At 38.9% G+C, this 25,964-nt stretch overlaps 1 protein-coding gene across 1 annotated transcript in view; it reads right to left on the bottom strand.

Annotated features, from left to right (window-relative positions):
* The window catches only part of MTMR7 (myotubularin related protein 7), a 50,417-nt gene that overhangs the window by 14,943 nt on the left and 9,510 nt on the right, over nucleotides 1–25,964 (bottom strand). Inside the window, exons 4-9 of the mRNA XM_019471541.1 lie at nucleotides 16,096–16,218; nucleotides 14,860–15,022; nucleotides 10,895–11,052; nucleotides 9,186–9,314; nucleotides 5,616–5,750; nucleotides 123–255 (exon numbers count right to left, since the gene is read on the bottom strand). Of these exons, the coding sequence (XP_019327086.1) occupies nucleotides 123–255; nucleotides 5,616–5,750; nucleotides 9,186–9,314; nucleotides 10,895–11,052; nucleotides 14,860–15,022; nucleotides 16,096–16,218 (841 nt within the window). The remainder of the gene's footprint in view (nucleotides 1–122; nucleotides 256–5,615; nucleotides 5,751–9,185; nucleotides 9,315–10,894; nucleotides 11,053–14,859; nucleotides 15,023–16,095; nucleotides 16,219–25,964) is intronic.

Here is a 25,964-nt window from a genome sequence, read left to right as displayed (position 1 = left end):
CACCGGGCAAAGGTTTCTTTTCATACCTATTTTCACTGCTGCTGACTTCAGAGCAGTTATCCTGATTTGTGTGGCTGAAGGATCAAATCTTTCCTCTAGTTTTCAATAAAGAAGAGTATTACCTTCAAGCATTTTCTGCAGACTATTTCTCATGACATGGATGTTCTCAATGCCTATGAATTGAAATTTGATGTTAGAGTAGTTGTCTTCATTTTCATATCCCTTCCCTGCTGCTCTGTTTGCCATTGCGTTGAGCTGAAAAAATTAGGGAAAATTGGATGAAAACCAGTAGCAAACAGTTTATTTTCAAAACAAAGCTCGTGGTCTACTGCAATAAATCAGAGTGATTTAAATCAGGCACAAATAGGAAGCATTTATCACAGTGTCAGCACAACGGGTTAGGAATCGGGGATCTGTTTACAGCCTATTGCAGGGCACTGGGTTGTTGAGGCTCTGACCTCTATTTCACACATTTTGAGTGAAACTTTATTAGTGAGGTTAGACACAAAAACACACAGCTTATGTAGGGCTCCTCTGCAAGAGCATAAAGGTTTTCATTTGTTTTTAAAAGCCTGTTCTGATTTTATTTTTGATCAGCATTATGTTTACTGGCAGAATATACCCAGGAGGTGGCAGTGTCTTATCTGCCGTGCCACTGTTTCATAGCATATGTACACTGCAACGTTGCCCAAATTACTGTGTTTTACTGCTCAAATCACCCAAAAGTTGATACAGCTTACTTCTTTGAAGCTTGGAATAATGAAGAGAGAGTTGGAGTGGTTTTTCTTAAGTTTATAGCATCTTGGCTCTAGTTGTCTAAGACCACAAAAGATCTGAATTGACAAAATTACCACAAATATTTTCATCCGCAATGTATCGCTATCAAATATTTTGCTGTGCTTCAGCAAAAAAATACATTCAGCTGGAAACTGGAGTTTTGTCTTTAAATCTGTTACTTGCTTCCTGGCATGGGAAAGTCACTAAATGCTTCTTTAGTTCAGTTTTCCCAAGAGTAAAACTAAGGGGTTTTTTCAATGCTTATTTTCCCCCCTTTTGAGATTCTTGGTAGGTAAGAAAACTATCTGCCAAGTCCATTATGCCAAATGTTGATCTCTGGGCTGAAAACTAGAGCTGATAGAAATGAATTAAGTACTTTTACTTTATTATCCTGTTGGGTTGTTTTTTTTTTATTTCCTGTAGCAAAATCTCACTGTCCAATAGAAAGAAATTGTCTTTTTTGCATGAAGTCCCTGGTCTTCTATGAAATGCACGCTGTAAGGCTGGGGAGCCTTTGAACTTCCCAAGAAATATGAAGGCTCCAGGAGTAACAAAGCAGCCCACGTGGCAGAACCTCCACGCCTACAAGCACAACCAAGAGCTTCTGCTCACGAAAGATTTAAGAACCAAATAAAAATGGATATTGCATGTCCAAACTGGAGGGCACTAACAAAGCTTTTGGATTTTTTTTTTTTTTTTTTTTTTTTTTATTTCCTGTAGCAAAATCTCACTGTCCAATAGAAAGAAATTGTCTTTTTTGCATGAAGTCCCTGGTCTTCTATGAAATGCACGCTGTAAGGCTGGGGAGCCTTTGAACTTCCCAAGAAATATGAAGGCTCCAGGAGTAACAAAGCAGCCCACGTGGCAGAACCTCCACGCCTACAAGCACAACCAAGAGCTTCTGCTCACGAAAGATTTAAGAACCAAATAAAAATGGATATTGCATGTCCAAACTGGAGGGCACTAACAAAGCTTTTGGAGAGACCTTACGAGGTATCAGTTGGACAAAAAAATGACTCGTCTTCATTGCAGTGAGAGGCAATGCTCATGAAAAATCAAAACAAAGGATCTCTTAAGCATTGCCTAGGGGACAAGAGGTTATGCAGATAACTCCATTTCCAGTTTATTGCCCAATATTGCAGGCAGTACTATTGATTTGCTGCTTCTGTGGTCACTTCTGAAGCTCGCAATAATACACTTCAGTATTCAGCTAATGGTATCACGGGATATACAAGAATGTGTCTCTTCAGATCTCTTCCACCCCAAACACATATACTCCTGACATTCAATTTTAATTTGGAGCCAAATGCATGCAATTGAATAGGACTGATTGTCTGCTGCCAACTTACCTCCAACTAAGATGAACAAGTCTAGCTTTTTTATGTTTCCATGGACCAAATTTGACCTCTTAACTTTCAAACTTTCAAAGGAAACAGCTAAAGACTAAAAGCTTTTTATGCCATTATAATTTCATTTTAGATACATAAGCAGACAGGTGAGACTGCTTTTCAATTCTTTTATTCTGTCCAATTTAATATGTGAAGATAGGGGATTTTTTTCCCCATCTTCACACTTTCTAGCACATCCATTCCCATGAGCAGAACTTGGCAATGGGAATACATAGTTACATTTGTGGACTACCATTAGGAATTGAAACATTGCGTGAATTTCATGATACAACAGAAGGAATCATACTCTAAGATAGGAACCTGGGCAAAAAAACAGCATTTTTCATTAACTCAAGTCTCGTGTAAAACTTCTTTTAACTTGTAGTATGCAATTCAGGAAAAACTGCAGGCAGAAAAAAATTCTTGTCTATCAACCAGCAGTCTGCTGACGTTCTGACTATCAATGAACAATAAAAAAAAGATACGGCCTGTGAACAGCATGTCCTTTAAGGACAGAGTCCTCAGTGTGACTTGCTAGAAAGATATAAGTTACCTGCTGAAGCCTAATCTTTCTCTTTTGAAGTAGACATCAGTGTTCTAATATAAACAAAATGAAGCAGTCTTTCTCTGCAACAGCATATAGGTTCAGGAAGAAAGATCTGTACGCATGAGCCTAAGCCACCACAAACCCCTGAAACCCTAAATGAAAAACGTCTAGCCCCTAACTGACCTAATCCTCAGTACAATAAATGCTATTAACAGTCTCTGCCACAGAGCAATTTTGTCACAGAAATCCTTCATTAAGACAGTCTGAAATACCCCTCTTTAAAAGCAAATAAATATAAGGTTAAATTTGCAAGGCTTTCTGGCACTCATTTATTTTAAATATTGTCGGTTGCCAAACTTTGCAGCTGCCACAATATTTACTAACAAGTTTTCCACATCACCTACCAAAATTCCATCTGTTGCTCTTAAAGTAGTTGTTGCAAAGCTCTCTAAATTGTGCCTGTCCTCACTTAATCTCAGTGAATATGAGGAGACAACCTCCAAAGGGAACAGACCTCACTTGCCAGATTTCCTGGCATCTTCTTTAATGTGGAGAATAAGCGAGTCCTGTCTTGTTATAAAGAGTTATAGAACTAATTTGGTTTACTCATAAGCAGTAAGTTTATATTAGCTTCTTCTGTAAACACATAGAGGAAGGAGAAAATGAAGAAAGACAATAGCCTAAGTAAAGCTCTGCATATGGTCATCCTGGTATATTTAAATGAAATGGAAACAAAGCTTTCTTCCGCAGCCAAAGCTTTTGTTTTGAAAATTATCAAGCACAATGAGGGACAGCATATGAAGAGCACTTGGGAATGCTGGCCCATCAATATTCATCATCTTTGCAAGGAACCAGTTCTGATGAGAGAAGAGGCAGGTAGTTTTTTAGCTTCCTAGAGCAATGGGAAACCTTGCACCAGAGTCGACAACTTACCTTTACATTTGTTAAAGGTTCTCTGAGGAATGCCAGGGACAGCTTGCACTGATATCTATCACTTCCTACATGCTCTAGATTTATACATGCATTAGGAGCTGCAAAATTAACTGTAACAGCTGTAACAAGGCTGTATTTGGCACCTGGGATCACAGGAGCTTTAGAAAATCAGTCCATTCTTGCAGCACAGAGAGAGATAAATAGGAATCTGTGCATACAAATTTCTTTACATCAAAACTTTTTTTTCCCCAGAGAAGTTCAATGAAAACAAACAGTTTTCATCTGCTGACTAGCTCTTGAAGAAGCCAGTGTTGCTGGAAATACGCCCTCGTTCATGACTGAGTGAGCCAATTTCACACTCTCCACTTAACGTACAGGCTTTTTTCCCTGCATACAGGAGGTGTCTCACCAAAGTCATTTACCAGAAAAGCGTACAGGATGGGACCTTCCTGTTATTATCTTGCAAAACATCATTAATAGCCAAGTCAGTAAGTGTTTAGTAATAAATCCCATCAATGAGCAACTTCCTTAATTAGGGAAGAGTACCAATATCATCAGCCAGGAAATGCTAAGCTATAAATATCATCACATACAGAAAACTGTTAAAAAAGCATTACTTAGGCAGCCAGGTCTGTACTTCCTATCCAAAGCCTGCTCTGAACACAGTCGTACCAATCCTTTCCTAGTGCTCATCACAATTCTTTTTCTTCAGGACCACGAGTAAGGTGGTACCATCCTCACCTTCCCAATAAAAAAGAGGGAACTGAAGGTCAAAGTAGTCACCAAATTACAAAGTGCAATGGCACATCCCAAGGCCCTGATTTTCTGGATACTGCCTCCCATTACAGCCGTGAGCGCTCAGCACTTTCCCATCAGCCCCCAGGTCTTCAGTCAATCGCCAACCAGACAAGTTCCTTGTTTCTGCTCCAGCTCTGCCAGGTTTGCCCTTCCTTGCTCCATTCCTCATGTTTCTCAGCTTTAGCCACCTTGCCCTTTCAGGCTCTGTCTCCTGATCTCAGGATGCTGAAACAGCTTCCTTGTTCCTTTTCCTCAAGCCTTTGCTCTCATTTTTCCTTTTCCCCCAGTATAGGTCATCCTATAGCTACTTGGGATTTTGTGGAGACTTGCCCCTTTGGTTTCTTTTCCTTCACATGCTTTGGTAACTTCAGCAGGGAAGCTACTGATACTGTAAGAAAGAATATAACCCTGCTCCCACCTCCAGGCACTGAAGCCTACCTAGTCCTCATCACCTTGAGCTGTTTGCTAGCATGCCAAATTTGGACACAAGTTTTGTCAGCTTTCATCCCCTTCTAGATCGTTACTGAGTTTCTGCACAGTGCAATTTTTCTAAAGCCTTTATCTTGGCCAAAGATTTTAGTCAATTGTAGACATACGGTGTCTGAGATCACTATTTACCGTATTTCAGATTCTCTGTCAAAAATGCAGAAGTGCTGGAGATATTCAAAGAAGGCCTCCTCAGTTCTTGTAACCTGAGTAAATGGTCTTTCCTTAGCCTCATGCACAGGTTGTTGAAATTTTCCCACTCTCAAGAGAAATCTTGCATGGAAAATTTTAGTATAAGCAGGCAGAATTTTGCAATATTACAAGCAACTGTAAATACAATTTTATAATGGGAATTATTTTTCACTAGCCTCATCAGTAATATAGTTACTGATAGCTCCTCTGTGTGTGGAAACAGCTACTATTCCAAGTTATTTATTTTTCTGTATCTTAACATTTTGTTAAGAACAAAAAAGAGAAAAGCTCAGTGTAAAGAAAAAAATTCTCCAAGGGATAAAAATGTGGGCAAGGTTCCTAGTTAAGGTTCCCGATAAATCCTGATTTACCTGTGGAGTTACACGGGTGCAACTAAGATCAGAAGTATGGTCAATCATTTGGGCTGTGCATCTTCCCTAATGTATTCAGCCCAGATTCAGTCTTGCTATGTGCAAGAAATTTAATGTACTTACTTTGGGCCGAGTGTCAACAACGTATATGAAATCACTTCCTGGATTTGCTTTTCTAATGGCCTGGAGCATCTGTTCGTCCTCAAGGCATCGAGCACTAAAGCCAGATAAAGGCTGGCTGCTTCTACATATGGAAGCCTGAAGAAAAACAAACAAACAAAAAAATCAACATAGTTATTAAGCAGAAATTATTTAGTATCCAGAAGCATTTACAGAACCAGCTCATGGGATGTTTGCATAGGTGCCCCGAACCAGCTCATGGGATGTTTGCATAGGTGTACAGTTACGTGGGAAGGGCAGAATGGTAAAATGAATTACATGTTAATAAACAAATTCATTTTAAAAAGGCAAGGAAATATTAAAACAATACAACCCTATTGGCCCAGATCTAGTCTTGAATCCAAGTTTTAGAGCTATTTTAAATATAGCATTTCCCTAAAGTGGACTAACTCCTGAAAGGTGGTCTCTAGAGGATGTGATGAGTACAACATTGCAATGACAAGAACGCTGATACAACATAAAGAATGGGTCCTTTTGCGCTGTCACTCACACTTACCAGTTATGATACTGATGACACCCAACTTGCGCCAATACCTGCGTTACTAAACATCCTGAGACACCATGAGTCCAGGAAACAAAAATGCATAATATGCAGCTAGATCACTGATGGTGGTGTATTTTTAGCACTGCCTCTGGAGAAAGACCTTACTGCATGGGAAGTGGGTCAGGCAGCCTGACTCCTGGAGTATATTTATTAATCAGTGCTATTGAAGAAGGCAAGAGAGTTTCTCCACAGACCCATCAGGAGCAGACCTCCAGATGAAACTGGGAAAGAAGGAACAGAATGTGAAATGGGTGAGCAGGGAGGTTTTTATTTCTGCTAGGCAGAGGGCAGCTAGATTTGCAGAGGGCAAGGGGCTAATACATGCACTTTCTAAGTACTGAACATAAGCATGAAGAGAATCTGCCTGCTGAAGGCCGTGACCCATGCAGACTGCCCTACAGATTATTTATTACTGTGAGAAGGGACATGCTCATTTTCAACCAAGTCTTTGAACTATCAGTAGTTAATCAGTAAAATGTGGATCTTTAATACAGAAATCCTGAATTGAGTGAGAGCCTGATCATACTTTATTAATAGTTTTTGCAAACAGATTATTAGTTAACTAGAGTCTTGCCTGTTGATCAGCATGCATTCCCGTGATTTAATATACCTCCTTTGCATGAAGCAAAAGGTACATATGAATATGTCCACAACCTGTCATTTTAATAGAAGGAAGACATTTCTCTCTCATTCATAGCATACCATACACAAGGCAGATATGGCCCTCAAGATTAAGGTTAAAGTTAGGGTTGTGGATGAAGGTTAGGATTCAGGAAAGTATGGGCTGGAGCCCACTACATTATATCATCCTGGGGGCCCAAAGGTCTAAGGTAGGTGCTGGCACCAGTATGAGAGAATGGCTTGTCTGTTGTTAGGCTTGGAGTTAAGATCATGTTTAGACCCAGCTTAAGAAATAGCTGCACTGCCAGTACTGCAAAACTAGGAAGATAAGCTGACGTAGTGACCATTATCATATCATAAGTGGGATTCATTACCCACGATATCCACGAAGAGATCACCTCCTTCCGACCCAGGCCAACTGCTTAGGATGAGCACATATGTCTATAAAATTTCTTGGGCTATGTTTAAGAGTAGGGCAAGAGATGAGGTCATGTTTTGCTATTGCACAAGCTCAACAGATAGTTCCAGAGTTTGATTTTATCATATTCACACAGATCCTGTAAGACGCAGAGTAAGGTGTCCAATCATCACTGAATTTGTCAGTACCAAAGAGCTATGGGAAAGTTCTGGGTATGAAAGACTGAATGAGTGGCACCCATCTCCCCTGCCTGCAGCAGACCTCTTCCCAACCTGCTGTAACCGTAGCTGTTCAATGTCTACCATCACTAATCTTACCCCACTCCTGCCCATTACTCTGTTAGCTGGCAACTCATGCCAGCCTCCAAACTCACAAGGAGGTATTTCCTCCAACATTCCCAACCCTTTTCCTAGCCCTTTGAACCATGAAGGATCCGGGACTAAACACAGTACTTCCGATCCTGGTGGTCTGAACCTTAACCTGAACTCCAACCACAACAGGGAAAACATTCAGGCTGAAACCATGAAACTCATGCAAACTGGATCACTATATATTGGAATCTAGCTGATCCCTGAGACCTTTTCTTTCACTGAGATTTGGAAATGTCCAAGTGTTTTGAATCCTAGATATCTATATTTGGACTTAGTTTATTATGCAGAGTGATTAATTTTGAAAATTTTGGCCCTAATGAAATATTAAAGATAATATGCAATTTGTGCAGAGACTGTATTTACTATTTAAATCTTCCTATCCTCCTGTTTTGTTGTCAAATTCATAGATCTTTATGGAAGCAGAATTCTGATGAAATAAGCGATAAAGAAGGAGTCAAAATAATGTCTCATTCCTTCCTTCTGAAGCTTAAACCTATGACAGGGACCACTGTAAAGATAAGATTTCTATGGAGACTGTAGCTTATGATTCCTGCTTGTGACATCCTACGGAAATATCTCCCACCCTGCGTGGCAAACTCTACAGACACCCTGTAATCCCACATTAGCTCTGTCTCTTGGGAAGTCCTGGCCGTCTCCCAGCACTAGGGAAGACCTCTCGATGCAGTTGCCAGCCTGGGACTGAAACAGAAGGAGCTGTTAGATACACAGATCCTTTGTGAGTACAAAGGGGACACCATCCTCCTAACCGGTAATGACAGCTGAGCTAAGCCGGTCCCTAGGGGGCTGGGACGCAAATGTAAAAACGCTCAGTCCACGGGATCCTTCAGTCCAAGGGTCTCCTTTACCTCAGCTGCCAGAAACAGAAATGCAAATAGTCTAGGTTCAGGTTTTTTTCCAAATGGTTACAGACAAGTGAGGCAGTTCCTCACTCAGCCCTGAGAACCTCTGTCAAGGAGAGGAGAAGGTGGCACTCCTTGCTCTTACAGACAAGGAGAGTCTCTTCAACAAAGCCACGACACGTTGCTCAGCCAAAATTTGGTAGCTCAGCCAAAATTTGGTAGCTCTTTCATCCATCCCTTTTGGGTCTATTCACAGATCTTTTCTTCAGAGGCTACTCCTGATTCTGTAATTGTTGCAAGTATAGTTTTTCCTCCTCCTTGACTTGCTCTCAGACTGTGGCTACCAGCTCCTAAATTGCTCTGTTCTGCTCCCAATCACCTGCTAAGCTGCCTGCTACTGGCCTTCACTCTTCTGCCACCCATGTTTCAGGACCTCTTGTACTACTCCACTTCCTTGTGATACAGGGGTCGCATTTTTTTGTTAGCTGGATGATGAAGCTGGGTTTAAATGACTGCAGTAAATGCCTGTTAATAAACTAACCATAATTCCAGTGTGTGCCCATATGTACAAACCACACTAATCATCTTTTTTTTTTTTTTAGAATAAACACTGATTTCTTCTTGTGAAATCTTACTAGAAGAATTATGAAAGCAAGGCCAAAATAACAAAACACTTCAAAGCTACAAACTCACACTTACATTGTTATCCTTGCAGTAGTAGGAAAGAGCTGGGAAACGCCTTCGGCTCCGAAATTTAGAGCTCCCCACTATGATGTGTGCAGTCGCAGACTTAGGTACATACACTTCCGTAGGATAGGAGTCACAGACCTGTGAAAGAAAACTCTGCTTATTTGCTTTACAAAATACAACTAACATTAGCCATCTCCACAGCAAAAACAAAATACCAAGGAACTCTAATCTCAGGGAATATTCCATAATTATTGTATACACATCACTGACACTTCTCAGAACAGTCTTTTGAAGCTGGAAAGTATTAATTCTAACTTACAGATGGCGAAACTGAAGCAGAAGGGTTGAAGGGCTGTATTTCCAAATGTTAATTCATGCCTTGTTGAGAACAGACAGGTATAACATACATTCATACCAGAAAAGATTCATCATTATGTACAGCAAGGTTGTATTTACAACTGCGGATTCCTCTGTAGCAGAATGTGGAAGTAAGGATAGGAATGGGTGAAGTTCTCAAACACCCCTCTGTTATAATGGGAGGGGACTGTAGAGGCCAAATTTTCCAGCAAATCTGATAATAAAAAAAGAAAATGACAAAATAGGGACTTGGAGAAAATAAATTAATCCGTATGAAATGAGGATACCAAAAGGCAAGCAGCCCTGACAATGCCTACCACTTCTGAAAGGAACCCAATGAGCCTGCAAAAAAGCCCAGAAGTTCCTCTGGAGACAAGCAGGACAACAAATGGGGTCCTGGTCTAACTTCCTTTTCCTGATACTGCCTGTGGCATTCCGGCTGGGGTCAAAAGGATATCCAGTATCTCCCTGGGACTTTCTGAGATGACTAAAGCAATTAGGATGCCCAGGAAGAAATTAGGTTCTGAGAGAGTCAGAGATATGTAGTGAAGGAGAAAGAAAAGGAAGGGCTTGTGGTTACACATGCTGCTGTGGTAAACTGGGTTTTATTCATGACGCCATTTTTCCTACACTTTATCTTAAAAGAGGTCAAGCATTTTTTCCGCTTGATTTAACAAAAAGGAAACAAACCCTGACAGCACATTCAGTCTTCCCTGAGAACTTCACACGCCTTCCTTAACATGGATATGCTCCTCCAGCAACAGAGCCAATGGAGTGCATGGACAAACTTCCTTCAAAAACACTTTGGTTATTATTTCTTACAATTAATTAAAATTCTAGGGACTTCAATCGTACAGGACTGAACTAGGCAGGACAGTAGGCAGCTAGGAAGAGATAGGACCCATCAGATGACTGTGAAAAACACTAACAGTCAATCAAAGAGGCTTCAAAAGGATTGTGAGGATGGCCAGTGAGGAAAAAATATTGCCAAATTCACTATTTCCAGTTTTTTTTTTCTTAAAATGACTGTGTAGTAATTTTATATAACCCTACATGTCCTGAAAATGCTCATTCAGACACATAACATTAGGTATGATTTAAACTTCTCCCCAGGCAGCCAAGTACTAATGTTTAAGACTTACTGTGTACAAGTTTTCTGTGCTTAATTTCCACATATATTAAACAAAGACACATCTTTTCTATGTGCCTTTTTATGTGAAAGAATGGAAGAACTGCACCTTACTACATTTGTGTACAGCACTGAGCACAAAGGGATCCTGCATCTAAGCACTTCGGTAGTCCACAGTCAGACAGCTGATTCCCTTCACACCCTCTGTAACAGAAAAATCACTACGACTCACTCCGTAGTCTCTGTTTACATCACTAATCTGCCAATAGTTGTTTGGAATACCCATCCGATTGTATTCTTCATTGAGGTCCACAAGCTTCCAGCCTTGTTCTCGTTCTTCTTTATCTAATTTTGGATTGAATGAGAAACAATACAGCTCTTCGTATTTCACTGGGGGGAAAAAAAAGCAAACAAACAAAACCAGTAAAACACTTCAGATTTCTCAACCTAAGATCACACCTCAAAGCCAAAATTGGGTATTGTCCTTTATGTAGTTTCTCTTTTAAAATAGTATGCTTTGCTACAAAAGTACATATCCTGGCTTATAACTATTTTCAAGTATACTTTGAAAGTACTGTGCTGCTTTGTTACTTGTATATGTTGCAATATATGTGCCTTATTAGTAATGATACTTAAAATACACTGTTCTGCTAGACCTCTTCTCTACTGAATTGTAGAAGCCTCCCCCAGCACAAAGAGAAAATTTCAGTGATAATATGCTTTCATCCAAAGAAAACTAAAGTCAGTGCCAGAATAAGCATTTGTTCTGCAAAAGAATTTGCTGGCCAGAGGTAGCTTAGAAGTCCCTTTATTAATGTAACATCTGTCCTGTGGCAAAGACAGAAGCTGTGAACAATGGACTACGCAGCACAATCTTCCAAAAATGAACTAACTCAGAAGCCTTTGTCCCTAAATAGGGAAGTTTCCGATAGGTTTAATGACATTTTAGTTTTGTGGACTGCAAAATTCTGTTCTTGAATTATTAGCAAAGGTATTAATGAACCAGATGTTGTAATAGCATAAAAATAGCATATGTTACATCAATCATTTCATCACGACCATGAACTTGTTTAAGTAGCTGTGCCACCTGTCACCCTCGGTCAAGGACCATATAATAAACTTTACTGGTGCTGGAGTTTTTAACTTTTTTAGGAGTGTATCTGTATTTATGCTAATGAGTATCTTAATCCTGGTGACCAATGGCAGCCAGACACCATTGCCATTAAATGCCAACTGTCACCGATATGAATAACTATTCAGTATATAGCAGTATCTCATTGATACTTAAGATATTGTTATGTCATGAGGGCACGTTTCATCCTCTTGCTCTAAGTTCCTTAAAACTTCTGACCAACAGAAAGCTTTAACTTTAGAACTGAAGTAAAGTAAATCATAACTTGAGTCCTCTCTGATTTCATAGTTCCCCACTGATACAGGTGTTTCACAACATAATTTTAACAAGATCAGTATATTAAAATACTACACTTTTTTTCCTAAAAATCTATACCTAATAAGCAGAGTCTTAAAACACTACAGTAAGGAACTTTCAGATATAAAAATAACAACAACAAAAATAACTACAATATTAATAATAATAAGGCTTCCACCTTTTTTAATAGAAAGTCTTTACTTCTATTTTGATTATGTCTTTTAAAGGTGTAATTTAAGTTATATTTAGCTTTTATAAATTTCAATTAAATTGATTGTATATACACACACAAAAGTATGAACATAAGGAAAGAAAACTCATGTTAACTCTGTCAGGAAAGTACTGAAAGTCAACAAAGTCATGAGTAAGGAGAAAGAAAAGAATGATTTGCACATTGTCTGACAGTTCAAACTCTTTCTGTACTCTGATTTCCAACTTCTGTCATGGCTCAGATTAGGAAGACAGTCTGATTTATTTCTCAGCTGCTAACATAAAGTTTTAGCATAATCCATAAATCCATCTGAGCTCATTTTAATAAAGTGCTTGTGGTAGCAATCTGAGCTCTTGTTTTTACTGCTTTGTTGTCAGAAGCATCTGGATTTTCTTTCCAACTGGACCTGCTGTTCACAGGCACATGGGAAGCCTTTAAAAGTCCATCTATTAAAATATACCCAGGTTATTTATGACAGAAGTCTGACTCAATGTTACAAGTATTATTACATGATGGTATCTATAGGTAGTAACAAAAATGTTAAAGCATTAATAGTCAGTGCCTTAAAGCTCAGTTATCAGCTCTTCTCCAGCACTTCTACGACCTTCTCTAATCTTTCACAGTTATTTTGCCATAAGCATCTGCAATCCTGCTATTACACCTGTAATAACTGTTATGGTCAGCTTGTTTCACAACATGGGTTAATTAAGCAAAAAGACCAAATTCAGCTGACAGCTTGACCTTATTAAAATGCTATTAACAGCTGGCAAGAATAAAATCAAACACAAATTTGCTCCTCTAGTGTAACTAGGACATCAGGTAACATAGAATATATTAAGCCAGTACACAAGATGGGCTTCACTCAGGTTCAGCTATGGTGGAATGAATGGCAGGGAACAAAAAATAGAGCCTGAATGAGTCAAATTTTTTCCTCATGGAGTAAAGGGTACCTTATAATGTTGAGTATTACCTTAAGAAAGTACAGCTTTGTGCCTGGACAAAAAGACACAGCAGAGCACTGACAGGGTACATTTGGCTCAACTTGCAATTGGAGCCTTCTAATTTTAAGTAAGCAAGATTTTATCTTGCCTCACATGAAGATCGGGTATTTTGCTGGACAAGGAAAACTACTGTGCGGCTGAACTGTGCAAAGAGCTAATTCTATGGTGCTCTTATTGCATCTTCTTCATTTGAACCTCCTTGTCCATTGCAGTCTGCCACTGAACTTGTATTCAGGGTCCATAGCTATTCTTCCCTTCGTCACTCTGTATGCCCGTATCAAAGTGTCCTGCTCTAGTGCATAGCAGTACGCACACCTCCTCCTGGCTCCAAGGAAAGGGCATTACAGAATTGCACTCCTTCCAGCATGCATGAACACATACTTGCAGACGTGGCCTGCGGAATTAATCCAGATTTACATCAGCAGAACCACTGACTGAATTTGTCTCATTGTTTTTAAATTTCTCTGATTACTTTCATCTTGCATCACCTAGCATATCAAGTTACATCTGCTGCAGTTGCATATTACTACTACTACTACTGTCCTAATTATAGAAGGTACTTTATGAAGTTCAGTAGCTGTGCTGGCTGACTGTGCAATTTTTTCCCCCTCTACACACTAGATCATAGAATAGGATCATAGAATCATTTAGGTTGGAAAAGATCCTTAAGATCATTGAGTCCAACCGTAAACCTAACACTGCCAAGTCCACAATAAGGTAAAATTGGTGTTCTCCTAGCAAGATAAAAATTAAAGCCAATGTTGTCAGTTTTGTACAGACTGTGGTAAACGTTTTCTTTGTGTACTGTCAAAATAATAGTAAAGGACAGAGGTTGGTGTTGTATTTCCACAGTTATCATTTAAAACAAACAATCTAGAAGCCTTGTCAACTGGTTCTTAGGAGAGCAGCTGTAACGCAGAGGATCAGATGTTGGACTTTGCTGCAACATTTGGATTTTCATTGAAAAGAGGAAAGGTTTCCAAAGAAATTTGATCTGAATTCAGAAATTCAAAACCTAGGTAATAACAGGCACAGGCAGTCCAATGGGATAAATCAACTACTTGCTGCAAAAGCTTTCACTGATTTTAAGAAATTTATGCACAGCACAGAAAGGGAAAATTCAGACCTTGACATGACCACTAGTTACATCATAAGTTTTTTGTCACAGCAGGAACATGAAAATTCCCTGGATTTAGAGACTTGACAGTATTTTCCTAAATTCACAGGTAACAAGGCATCCCGTAAACAACAGTTACACATAAAATAGCATTATAACGTATTTTATGGCCAGTGATAGCCTAGAGTATTATTGTCAACAAAAGTTCATGACATACTTTATGGAATGAACTACTTGTTTTAATGTGCTTTCTTCGTTGCTCCGTAAGTGATTATTTCAATATGTTCGTCTGCCCAGAGACCTTTTCTCTCATAATACATCTCTAATGAAGCCTTTTTTCTTAAACTGTAAAGCGCAAAGATGCACAGCTACATGTCTTCCATTGTATTCTCCCTCTTCAGGATGAGGATCAACTTTTGTGCCAGTTTCCTTCTCATACCTGGTCGTGCCAGACGTATCAGAGATATGTAAACGTCATGGCAGTCTCGTTCCTGAGGGATGACCAGCTGGATGACCTGGAAGTTCTTGCAGCGGATCAGCAATGGGCAACCAGTGGCGGTGGTGGCCTGCTTCTCAATAGAGGAAATTTGGCTGTGAAGAACCTGCGAGGGAATTGAAAACGGTTACGCCAAGTGATTCAAATCCTTAGGAAGAAAAATAATTATTTATAATGATGTGCCAGGGCAGGCACAGTAGCTTCCACTATTGTTTCAGAAAATCCTCACACTCCTCTTCTTGTAGTTTTGTTCCTATCTCCAGCTTCAGGGTCAAGCAGCACCTGATACATCACCTAGAGACAAAGAAGCACTTCTGGAGTGTTTCAGCTGCTCAAACATTAGCCTGGTCAAGCTATCCAAAGCTTTTTCTTTGTTTGTTTTAGTGTAAGCTAACAGTTGTCAGAAAAGGAGCTCTTTTCATCTCTCTGTACGGTGAGAAGATAAACCAGCATCAGTTAGATAAGACTAAAATGTTGGGCCTCCTCATGGGCAGAATGGTAGTCCTGATATAATTTTAAATACTGCATCAGATGAGATGAAACATTACATTAAGAATCAGGAGGGGAATAGTGGGACCAAAAGAGGATGGAGTTAATAATTAGTACAAAACTGGACAAAGGATTCATAATTAAGCTACATAAAAGACTCTCAAATGGTATGTTACCGGAGCTATATCTGTACCTATATATATACACATGCAACATATGTTATTGGTCCATCAAAATAGATAACTCAAAATGCTACATTATGCAAAAAAAACCCCAAAAACAAAAAAAACCAACAAAATCACTGATCCAGCACAAGCAGTTAGGGAGAGAGGCAAGAGCTGACTGAGTCAAGGTAGTAATTCACATTCAAAGCATTTCTCCTCAGTTCTTCCTGGACCATAGGAGCAACACTGTAGTTTACAGCAGCTGTTCCTTGGTCAATCACATCTGGTATTTGTATGCTGAAGATCCTTCTACTCCTCTTACTGTGTTGTGATATCCAGAATCCATTGAAAATTTTCAAAAATTACCAGCCTGGAATTTCACATGCTCTGAAGTTATAAAAGCATCCATCTGAACTAATTTACTATGTTTAAATTGTTTTGCAAGCTATTTGCAAGTTATTTTCAAATTACCATCAATAAAGTGCCACGCACTTACAGCTAACTGAAAAAACCCCAAAATTCATACCCAGGTTTCTTTACGAGTTTCAGAAACATTCTCCACAAATATGACATGGGTAGCTGTTAAATACAAGGTCCCCAGTGCAGCTTTTCTTGAAGATAAACGATCAAGTAACCGAACGTTTTCCACCTACACAAAGAAATGACAGAGAAAAAAAAAGAAATAATTAGGCTATGACATAGCCTGCCATGGTGAGATCTCAACATCCACAGTTTGTCCATTACAAACAAAGTAAGTTCTTTTCAGTACCATATGAAATGACTATCAAAACAGTATAACTGTATGAGAAAGTATGATTATATTATGCGACCTATTTCCAGATGGACCTTAATGTTCATTTTCCCCCCTCTTGTGGTACCTCTGTATCCAAAAATCTGTTAGCAAAGACTTCCAAAGACAATTTCTCACTTGGGCTCTTTCCTGTTATCTCACCTTACCAAAACCCTGTGATAGCAAGGCAAAGCCTGGCCTTCAGCTAAACTCTAGCTCCATGTTGTCCATTCAAGCCATTCCAGAATTATCAGTGATACATAGGAAGCTAAATCAAAAAAATAATAACAAGCAGGAGGTGATAGTGGCAGTGTGTCTTTCTTCAGTGGGCCTCACTTGGGTTCCCAGGCACGTCTCTGTTGACAGTTCAAAAAAATGTTTCAGCGTTTGTCCCTATGCCTCTACTAAGGCTGACAGCAGTGGTCACACCAGAAATTTTTGCCTTCAGTCGCTTTTCAATGGGAATCAAGGACTTAACACCCACTGCCCTGGCTCATTGGACACAAAATGGGTGCTCTCTCTCTGCTAGACTCCTGACAATAGGCGAGTCCCTAACACGTTATTAACTCTCAGATAACAAGCTTGTGGCTTGTACACCATTAATGTTTCGTATATGGCATGTGTCATAGGCATTTATCTGACGTTATATGGCATTTCTGACTGAGAAACTAGAACAATAAAAAAAAATCAACAAGGTGGATATTCAATGGGATAAAACTCCCTAGAACAGTTAACAATTTGCTACCATAGGTTTGGTGGGTTTCCTACTACAACAATTTTAGAACTAAAATTAGTTGTTTTTCCTAAAAAACATACCTAGTTCAGACAAGTTAAACCAAGGAATGCTGATGGTCAAGATCATATAGCTTGTAGTAAATTATCAAAATGGTCTCTTCGGGTTTTATAATGTTGGAATTGTACCAGAACACATGCTTTTCATGCAAGCAGCAGCACAGATCTATGCAGCCTGCCCACTGCTGCAAAAAATCTTCAACACACTGGCTAATCTTCTCTACATTCTCTCTTCAACTCTTCACTCAAGACTTACAATTTTCTTTTATACACCTAGTTATTTTCAGGACTTGAGGCTGATAACTGTTGAAGAAATACGCCCCCATTAAAATCAAAAGGGACTAGTCTTGTGTTTGAAGTTCAGAAGCTGACTTAAATGTTGCTCCAAGAAAATGGAAAAGGGGAACAAAAAAAAACAAAAAACAAAAAAAAAAACACCGAACACAGTTAAAGAAGACCTTATCACTTTTGCATTGAAATAAATATAATTTTGCACCAGTTTCCTGAAAACTAGAACTGGGTGCAACAAATATAAAGAAAAAAAGAATAAGAGGATCAGCAAAGTCAATTTGATTTTTAGTAATGCAGAGATTCTAGATTAGATTGACAGAAACTTCCTAAAATGCTCTCAGAGATGGGATGTAGCCATGTATTCTCAAAATTTTGCAGAAATAATTCCACTGAAATCACACCAGAAACAGAATGATGCCAGCACCTAAGAATTACACGTTTACAATGTGTATTCCAAATACATTGCACTATTTTAAAAATAGGTTTTAAGAAACCCTTAAAACCAAAATAAGCCAGTTTGGTAGCAAAATGCTTACAATCAAACAATTAATAAAACCAAGTCTTCTCCCTCAAGGCCAGATATAATCTGCTTTAAACAAAAATAAAACAGCTAGAAAGCATGGATAAAGTCTTCTCCCAGGACCATCTACTTTTCCAACCTCAATGATTCTATGGTTCTATGGTTCTATGGAAGAAACACAGCATTCACCCAGTTAAGCAACCAGTAGTAAGCAAAAGAGGAGATATAAAACAGCAGGGATGATACAAAATGAAGATGGAGGCAGTCCTCAACTCTAAAAAGAGCCCACAAATAACAACAACAACAAATGAGGTTTGCCTGGACAAAAAAGGTACCTACACTGCAGTCCAGCCAACAAGGACTCTGCTGTACAGGCTCTGATCATGCACAAGGCAGTCATCACCCCCAGATACCACCCTACAAATTGAGGTAGTTTAGGCCATGAAACACAAGCAAAGTAGACATCCACTTGCTTGCTTTGAAACTGCCACCAATGGCAGGTGCACCATGCATTCGGTGAACGATTTTGCAAACAGGGAATGTCGTTCCTCATTTACTTTCTCTGTGCCACACATGCTGTTACAGATCCTTCCCTCCATCCTCTCATTCCCAGGCTGAAGAGCCCAACTTTATGTAGTTGCAACCGTTATGGAAGCTATTCCAGACAAGCTCTTCCACACTTCTGATTATCCTACAAGAGGTCTATTTCTTGAATTCTGTTTGCACTTTTGGCCTCTTCTCAAGATTTGAGTGTACGACAGTTTTATGTAGTGGAACGGTGATGTTTGCTGTTTTGTTCTCTATGCAATTTTTAAAATTTTTCAAACATTGCTTGCTTTTTTGTCCTCTGCTGAATACAGTGGGAGTTTTATTTTTTTCTTTTAGAAATAGCAATTGTAACTCCAAGTCATGTCTGCATACATAAGTTAAGACCTCCCTATGCGTATTATTTTATGTTTATCAATGATTAATTTTGTCCATCAGTATCATGAGACATTGTTGCAAACCCCTACAGCAATCTTTAATTTCTCCTATCCTGAATAATTTAAGTACTATCAGTGAACTTTGCCACCTCTGGCATCTCCTCCCCTCCCTGTATCTTTCAAAACATTTGTAAGTTGAACATCACAGGCTCTTACAGATTCGTTGGATCTCTAGTGATGAATTCCCTCCATTGCAAAAATGGGCAATATATTCTTACTATTTGCTTCTTATTTTTTAACTGGTTATTACTGAGAGGCCCGTATCTCTTACCCTATGATACTTCGGTTTCTTCAGGAGCCTTTGATGAAGGACATGCTTAAATGAATTTTGGAAGACCAACTAGCTTCTATCGAATGGATCTCTCTCGTCCATATGTTCAGTTACTTTTTCAAAGAAATTTTAGAGATTCTGGGTTTCTCTATGAAAGCTATGCTGATTCTTCCCCTTTTTATCATACTTATCCATAAATCTAATGATTTAGAAGGGGGCCTAGGAAGTATTGCAGCTCCTACTAATTTTCTCAGATTAGGTGTCATATTTATCACCTCCATTTTTTTCAGACCAGGAAACTTTTAAGCATTACACCGTTGTTACTGGCTTGACAGTTTTGTACTCTAGTTCTTTTAACTTGCATGGATACCATCTGAACATATTTTACTGTTCATTGTTGCCAGTTTCTTCTGAAATCTCTTCTAACAATGCTTTTATTGGTGACAAATCTTCTGATATGTTCTTGACAGAGAAATATGCCAGAATGGGTATGCCCCTAAATACCTTCCCTACTTTGATCACTTACTAGTCCTGTAGATTTTCTGTCAAGATTTTACGTACTTAAAGACAGCTTGGAAATGGCTTTATTACTAGTTTTTGCCAAGTTGTTCTTCAAAATCTCTTTTGGCCTGCCTTATTTTGTTTATATATTTAACTTGTTTATACTTTATTTTCCTCATTTAAGCACAACTTCAACTTGAAGAAAGCCCTTTTACTTTTAATAAAAGAAGTCCTTTTAATAAGAGACATCCTCTTACTCCTTCACCCTGCTGTTCGGCTATGCAAACCTTTTTTTGGTCTTTTAAAGCCTTTTTCTGGAAGTCAGCTTGCAGTGAGCTCCCATATTTAAACAATCTTCATGACTCCTATAAACATTTTAAGTTTTGCCTCTCTTTCTTTTTAAACAGTTTTCACATTCTTATGTAGTTTCCTCTTTGAAGTTAAACATTGCCATGGGAGATTTTTTCCCCTTTTGTTTGCTATTTCAAGAATACGGCATCTAAGTACGTTAGTTGCTGTCACACAGAGGTTTTAGCTGTATTTTGAACCAGGTTTTTCTGTCACTGCTTAAGACCAGGTCCTAGAGTTATTTAGAATTACTTAGAATTACTTTCTTTTTTTCAAGATAAACAAATAACCTATGTATAAGCAATCATTTACAAAACCTAAAATTTTACTCAGAATCACCCCCCAGCCCATTTACGCAATCTCAGTTTGGTAAACGATGTCTCCCATTGTTATTGCATTTCCCGCCTTCATGCCTGTTTGATCTTGTCTAGGTTGTCAAAGGCAATGCCACCATTTAAGTAGGACAGTTGATACTACAGTCCTAATACTGTACTGCAGTCCTGTGGTGCTACAGTTCTACTTTTCTTATTTAGCCTTGTAATTTCAATCTGTAGGGACTCTTTGGTTTTGTGACATAGTTAATCTATGAGATTTGACTCTAAGTTTTCTTCAAGACAAAAAAAACCTGCTCTTTGACAGGCATGACTTTACCTGTCTTTCCCATGTAATTTGTCACTGATATTAGCCTGTCATGTTGATTATTTTTCTTCCACTAAGTTTTTAATGTGTCTGTTACATCAACATTCTCATTTATAACCAGTAACTCTAGTTTTGACACTTTTTTCCCCAGACTTTTAATATTTGTACAGAAACACAGATATATTTGGTCCAATTGTCTGTTTCTTTGCTCTGGTTAAGGGGAGCTCTTGGTTGTTCCTATTTATTTAAGAATACTGAATTTCTTGTACTGACAGATTTTTTTGTGACACAGCACAGCATCCAAAATGTCATATGTTTTCTGCATCTTAACAAGAGCTTCTCAATTCTTCAGTACTTCAGTGTGGCTAAGTACAACTCAGAATGAGCTCTCCTACTAGGCTCACCAAGGAAAAAGTACTGTTTGTGAGACAATGCAGCGGACTGAATTTTTAGCTAGCCCTTATTTCTGCTGACCTCGAAGAGTACAGTAAGAGTCAGTTAAAATTAGTGAGAACCTCAAAATTTGGCTCAATAAAAATTAGCATGATTCGTTGATTAACCTTGCCCAGTTCTCACTTGATATGTCAATCTGTGATTGTAGTATGAGAAAAATAAAGCAGGTTTCCTAATAACTTGCCTCATGAACCACCTTATCATATCTAACATCATTTCCAAAGGGAAAGGGAACTGCTTAAGTCTAAACTCTACCTGCATTCAAATCCACTATTCTGATTTATAGTGAATAAGTGGCATGAGGTGCCTTCAGGAGCAGTAAGGGTCTCTAAGCTCTCAGGAGCTCGTTCTAAAAACTCTCTGCATAACCCCCTGCATGGATTTACATGGTTTTCATCTGAGCTCCGTATGTGTTTCTTCTGCCTAGTTTCCAGTTACTCAAACTTTCTGAAAAAGCAGTATATTTCACCCATGGACAGGGGGGAAAAAAAAAAAAAAGAAGTAAAATAGAGCTAGCCTCAGACTTAGATTTCATTCTGCTGATCAAAGGATTCAAAGAAGGAGCCTTCTTTCTTCTTCTCCACCCTCCCAATCAGGAAAAGAAAGCCAAGTCAAACAGTGTCTTTAAATGGTCTAGAGGGAACAGGAATACATTCATTTCCACACAAGAGGAACACACGTTGCAATAGTGCTTTGGAAGAAGCTGAGTTTTTCTATCTAAAAAGCAACAGCATGCTGAGAAATCAGCATTAATAGTAAAAAAAATTAAATTCAATATCAGAAAAAGACACTGTAGTAATTTGTCTCCTGCTTTTTCTCCAAAAAGTGCTCCATTTTTTTCATCAAAACTATTGCAGACTTTATTAGATAACCTAAGAAATCATGTATGTACTGACACACGTCAGGAAAAAGCATATACACCATGCACATGTGCTTTGCCTAAAATGAACAGCTGGTGGGAGAGACGAGATCAGAAAATACCAGGTAAAGAATAAAAAAGAGCAAAATCAGCCTGTAAAGCTGAGAGCTGGAAGAGCTCAAGGAGCAAAAAAGAAAGCATTAGCCAAGCCAGTCTGGAGAGTGGCATCTAAGTAAAAACTTCAATAATTTATTTGAAGCTGTTGCCCCTGTCATTTATTTTTGCCTGATGACTGTGGTTGTCTAGGCTTAAAGAAAAGACTGCCAAGAGATTTATTTCAATGATTACAACCCCTTACATGGGGATATATAAAGTTGGCCAGAAACTCTATTTTCAATGCAACACAGATGACAGAAAAAAGGAGGCAAAAATAGACATTAAAGGGAATGCAGATTAAGAACAGATGGAAGGCACTTTTTACTCAGAGAATAAACATGACAGATGACTTATGAACAAGGTTGCTAGGAGGCCATTCAAGAAAAAGATGTCATATTAGCGAAAAGCATGGGTCAAAGCTTTATTCAGGCACAACTCCCACCAGTTTCAATGGGACTCCCACCTAAGGAAGAATGGCAAAGATATGACCCTGAAAGTGTTCAGAAAAGTTGGCGTGCCAAAATGTTATTCCTAAAAATATCTGTGTACCCCAATTTGTTTTCACTTTCAGTATAGATTACTTCTTGAATAAGCTCTGACTGCATGGCCTGTTTTTAAATGCTTCTTGAATATGCTACCTTCATTCTCACTTCTTTAATGTGTATCGGTATCTCCAAACACATGGCAGCATCATAAAAAAATGCAGAAGTTACTGCTGCCTTTTCATGCTGTTCATAACTGCACATGGGAAAGCTCCTTCAGATGCAGGATCAGTTTTGACTGTGAACTCAGACTCTAGCAGGGAAAGGAGAGAGAAGCAAAGCTGTACAGCAGATTGGTCAGACTGGAAAAAACTATGCCTTGGAGCAAAACCTCAGTCCCACGCCTCTCCACATCGTTTTGCTTCCTGACACAACACCACTGGTGTACAGCAGGGAGGTGCTACATGAGACAAAACGGTCTCTACTGTAGGATTTTCAAATAAAACCAAGTCTTGAATCAGGAAAAAACATCTCAGAGAGTTTTATTCTCACTACACAGGTTTTCGGTCTGTGTGTTTGCTTCCCATCTATTAGCTAAACCTGAAGTAGAAGATACTTTAACTGCCAGTTCTGCCATGTTAATCGCCGAGCTGCCCGTTACAATTATCACTGTGCATCTGGAAGGAGAACACAAGCAGAAAAACCTATCTGGCAGCCAAGAATAAAATAGCTCTGCTCCCATGCATCACCAAGTGCTCCCCGCTCCTTTAGGAGGAACCGTTACTAATTCCTCTAATTCCTTATCACAAAAAAGGAAGAAAGGCCAAAAAACCCTCCCAGCCAGGACAAAGCTGCTAATTAAAGGTAAGCAAGGAAAGTCCTAGCTCAGGCCACATCCTCAGGAGCTTCTCTGTTGTTCAGCCAGTTAAAATTAATTGCTCTACAACAAAAGCCTGTCGAAGCATTTTCCAGATAAAAGCTGATCAAGTAACTTGACATTTGACTGTACGAAGGAGTTTCAGTGATTCTTCAAGGGCAAAGAAAGACCGCTTTCACAATGGTCTATGCTGCTGAAAAGGTTGACCCAAAGCCAAGGAACGGGGCCGGGCCTCCATTGTTAGTGGCACCCATGTAGCCCTAGAAAGGCTTCTTCTTGTCCACCCAGGTCTTCATCTTCCCTTGGGCACCTAGACTGCCCGGGGATTTCAGCTGCCTTCCCTACTCACCTCGTGATGTTACACATGTGAGTAAAAGCAAGAAGAAACCGAATCCTGGGAATTACTGACAGGACTCTGGCTTCAGCACTGCAGGCATGCAAAAGCTAAGGGAAGAGCTTGTGCAAGCCAAAAGCCTGAGCCTAATGAGAAAAAAGGAGCACAGCTGGTATGGTTTGAGGCCAAGTGGAATATCTGAGCTTTCTTCACCCTGGTTGACCCCAGCTATCCATGTGTTTAGCACAATTCCTGAGAGTGAAAAAATACAACATGCAAAAGACCAAATGCTATTACAATTTTTTTCGCACAAAGATACTGTAGTGTTGTATTCATGAAACAAAATATACAGTAAGTGATCTTTTTGCATAATCTTGGAACAAGAATAAAGGAAAACCGAATTGCCAATTGATGCTGCCATTTAATGTGGTTTCTATTCTATTTCATAAGAATCATGAAAACTGTAGTTGATCCATGTAACTTTTTTATATTTCCGTCTCTGAAAAGATTCCCAAGTGCAGTAAAATAACGCACAATCAATCTGTAACACGGAGTCAGATGGTTGCATATGTCAAAAGAATCAACCAAAGCCAAAAATACCAAAATTATTAAACTTAAGTAAAGACACTTTAAGCTCTACATTGTAAAAAGTTTCCTCAGGGCAAACCTGAGGATGGGGGAAAATATTCAAGAAAAACCTAAGCAATCTTACTGGAAAAGAGCTGAAAAAAATTATAAGGAATGACTTGTAATGTTAGTAAGACAGTGAAAAAATTACCTAACAATTCGGATTAAAAAAACCCTATTGTCTGCTAAGATCTATAAAAACTGGGAGGTCCGTACCATATTATCAGATATAGCTGAGGAGCAGTTGTATCATTGATGCAGTGAACAGCAACTTATTACAAGTGTATATAGGATTGCAATGTGGTGTCAACATTGCAACACAAAGCTCTTCCATAATGTGTTTCCTCTTCCAGTCCATACTAGATCCCATTTATCTAGAAAAGGAGAAAAGAGCAAATGAGGAATTTCCTAACTTTTCTGTGTGTTCTATTAAAAACCCTACCGAACAGCTTTAATTTAGGAAAAAAAGTGCTTCCTCAAGTCAGTAAATCTTACTACATTTGCCAAAATTGTTTAGATTTAGTTCTGAAAAAATATACAGAAAATTATTGTATTGCTCACAGCAGTAAGCTGGAGTAGGGAGAAAGAATTCTGCATGCAGCCAAGGGACACTGAAAATAAATGTACGTTTAAATTCCTCCATTTGATACAGGCTGCTCCGTTGCATGTTCAAAATTATGCCCTGTTCAGCAGTCTACTTTAGAGCAGCAGTACCAGGCCATTTCAGCTGTGCCAGCCACAAAAGATTGGCATTAAAGATGGGTTTGTAGGACTCCCTTTTCTCATGGTAGGATCTGGCTTTCTCAGCAGAATACACCTGCACACCAGGGAATGTCAGTGTGTATTTTCTGTTGCAAACAGATCATTCCTTTAGCTTACAGACACTGATAGATCAAATACCACCCACTCGAGTCCACTAACAGCAGGCTTAGAGATTCCAGCCCTGACCGCTCCAAAGCCAAACTTCCCAAATCCTCTGCTCCAACCTCAGTCTCCTACTATGCATAAACAGAAATCAAAGAGTACCCTGCAGACATGCTGTCTTAATGATTTTCAGTACCATTTTTTAAGTGCAATAAGTTTGAGAGTTACTGGTTTAGACATGGATACCAAAACAGCAAATTAAAGTATGTGGCTATCCATGTTTTTTAGAGCTTGTTTTATGACTTTATCCAGCTGCTTCTTTATTGAGGGTCATATTATTGAAAATATGAAAGTCTGGCATAGAAAATCCAAAGGAGGTCTGCCAATTCCAGGATTAGGAAAATATTTATATTATTATGGACTTAACAGAGCAATCTAAATCTAAAAGGAATAGACACAAAACTAGAAATCTAAAGACAAACTACCTTTCCAATTAATACAATGAGTCAGTATATGGATCTCACAAGGAAGAAAGTGCCTTCCCACTCACACGATGTGGGAAAAACAAGGTATTTAGAGAAAGACTTGATTTAAAAAAAAAAAAAACA

Source organism: Aptenodytes forsteri, unplaced genomic scaffold (genome assembly GCF_000699145.1).
Source record: "Aptenodytes forsteri isolate BGI_AS27 unplaced genomic scaffold, ASM69914v1 Scaffold65, whole genome shotgun sequence".
Taxonomy (NCBI): domain Eukaryota; kingdom Metazoa; phylum Chordata; class Aves; order Sphenisciformes; family Spheniscidae; genus Aptenodytes; species Aptenodytes forsteri.
Note: the sequence above shows the minus strand (reverse complement) of the source record. Positions and strands in the feature narration are given on the sequence as shown.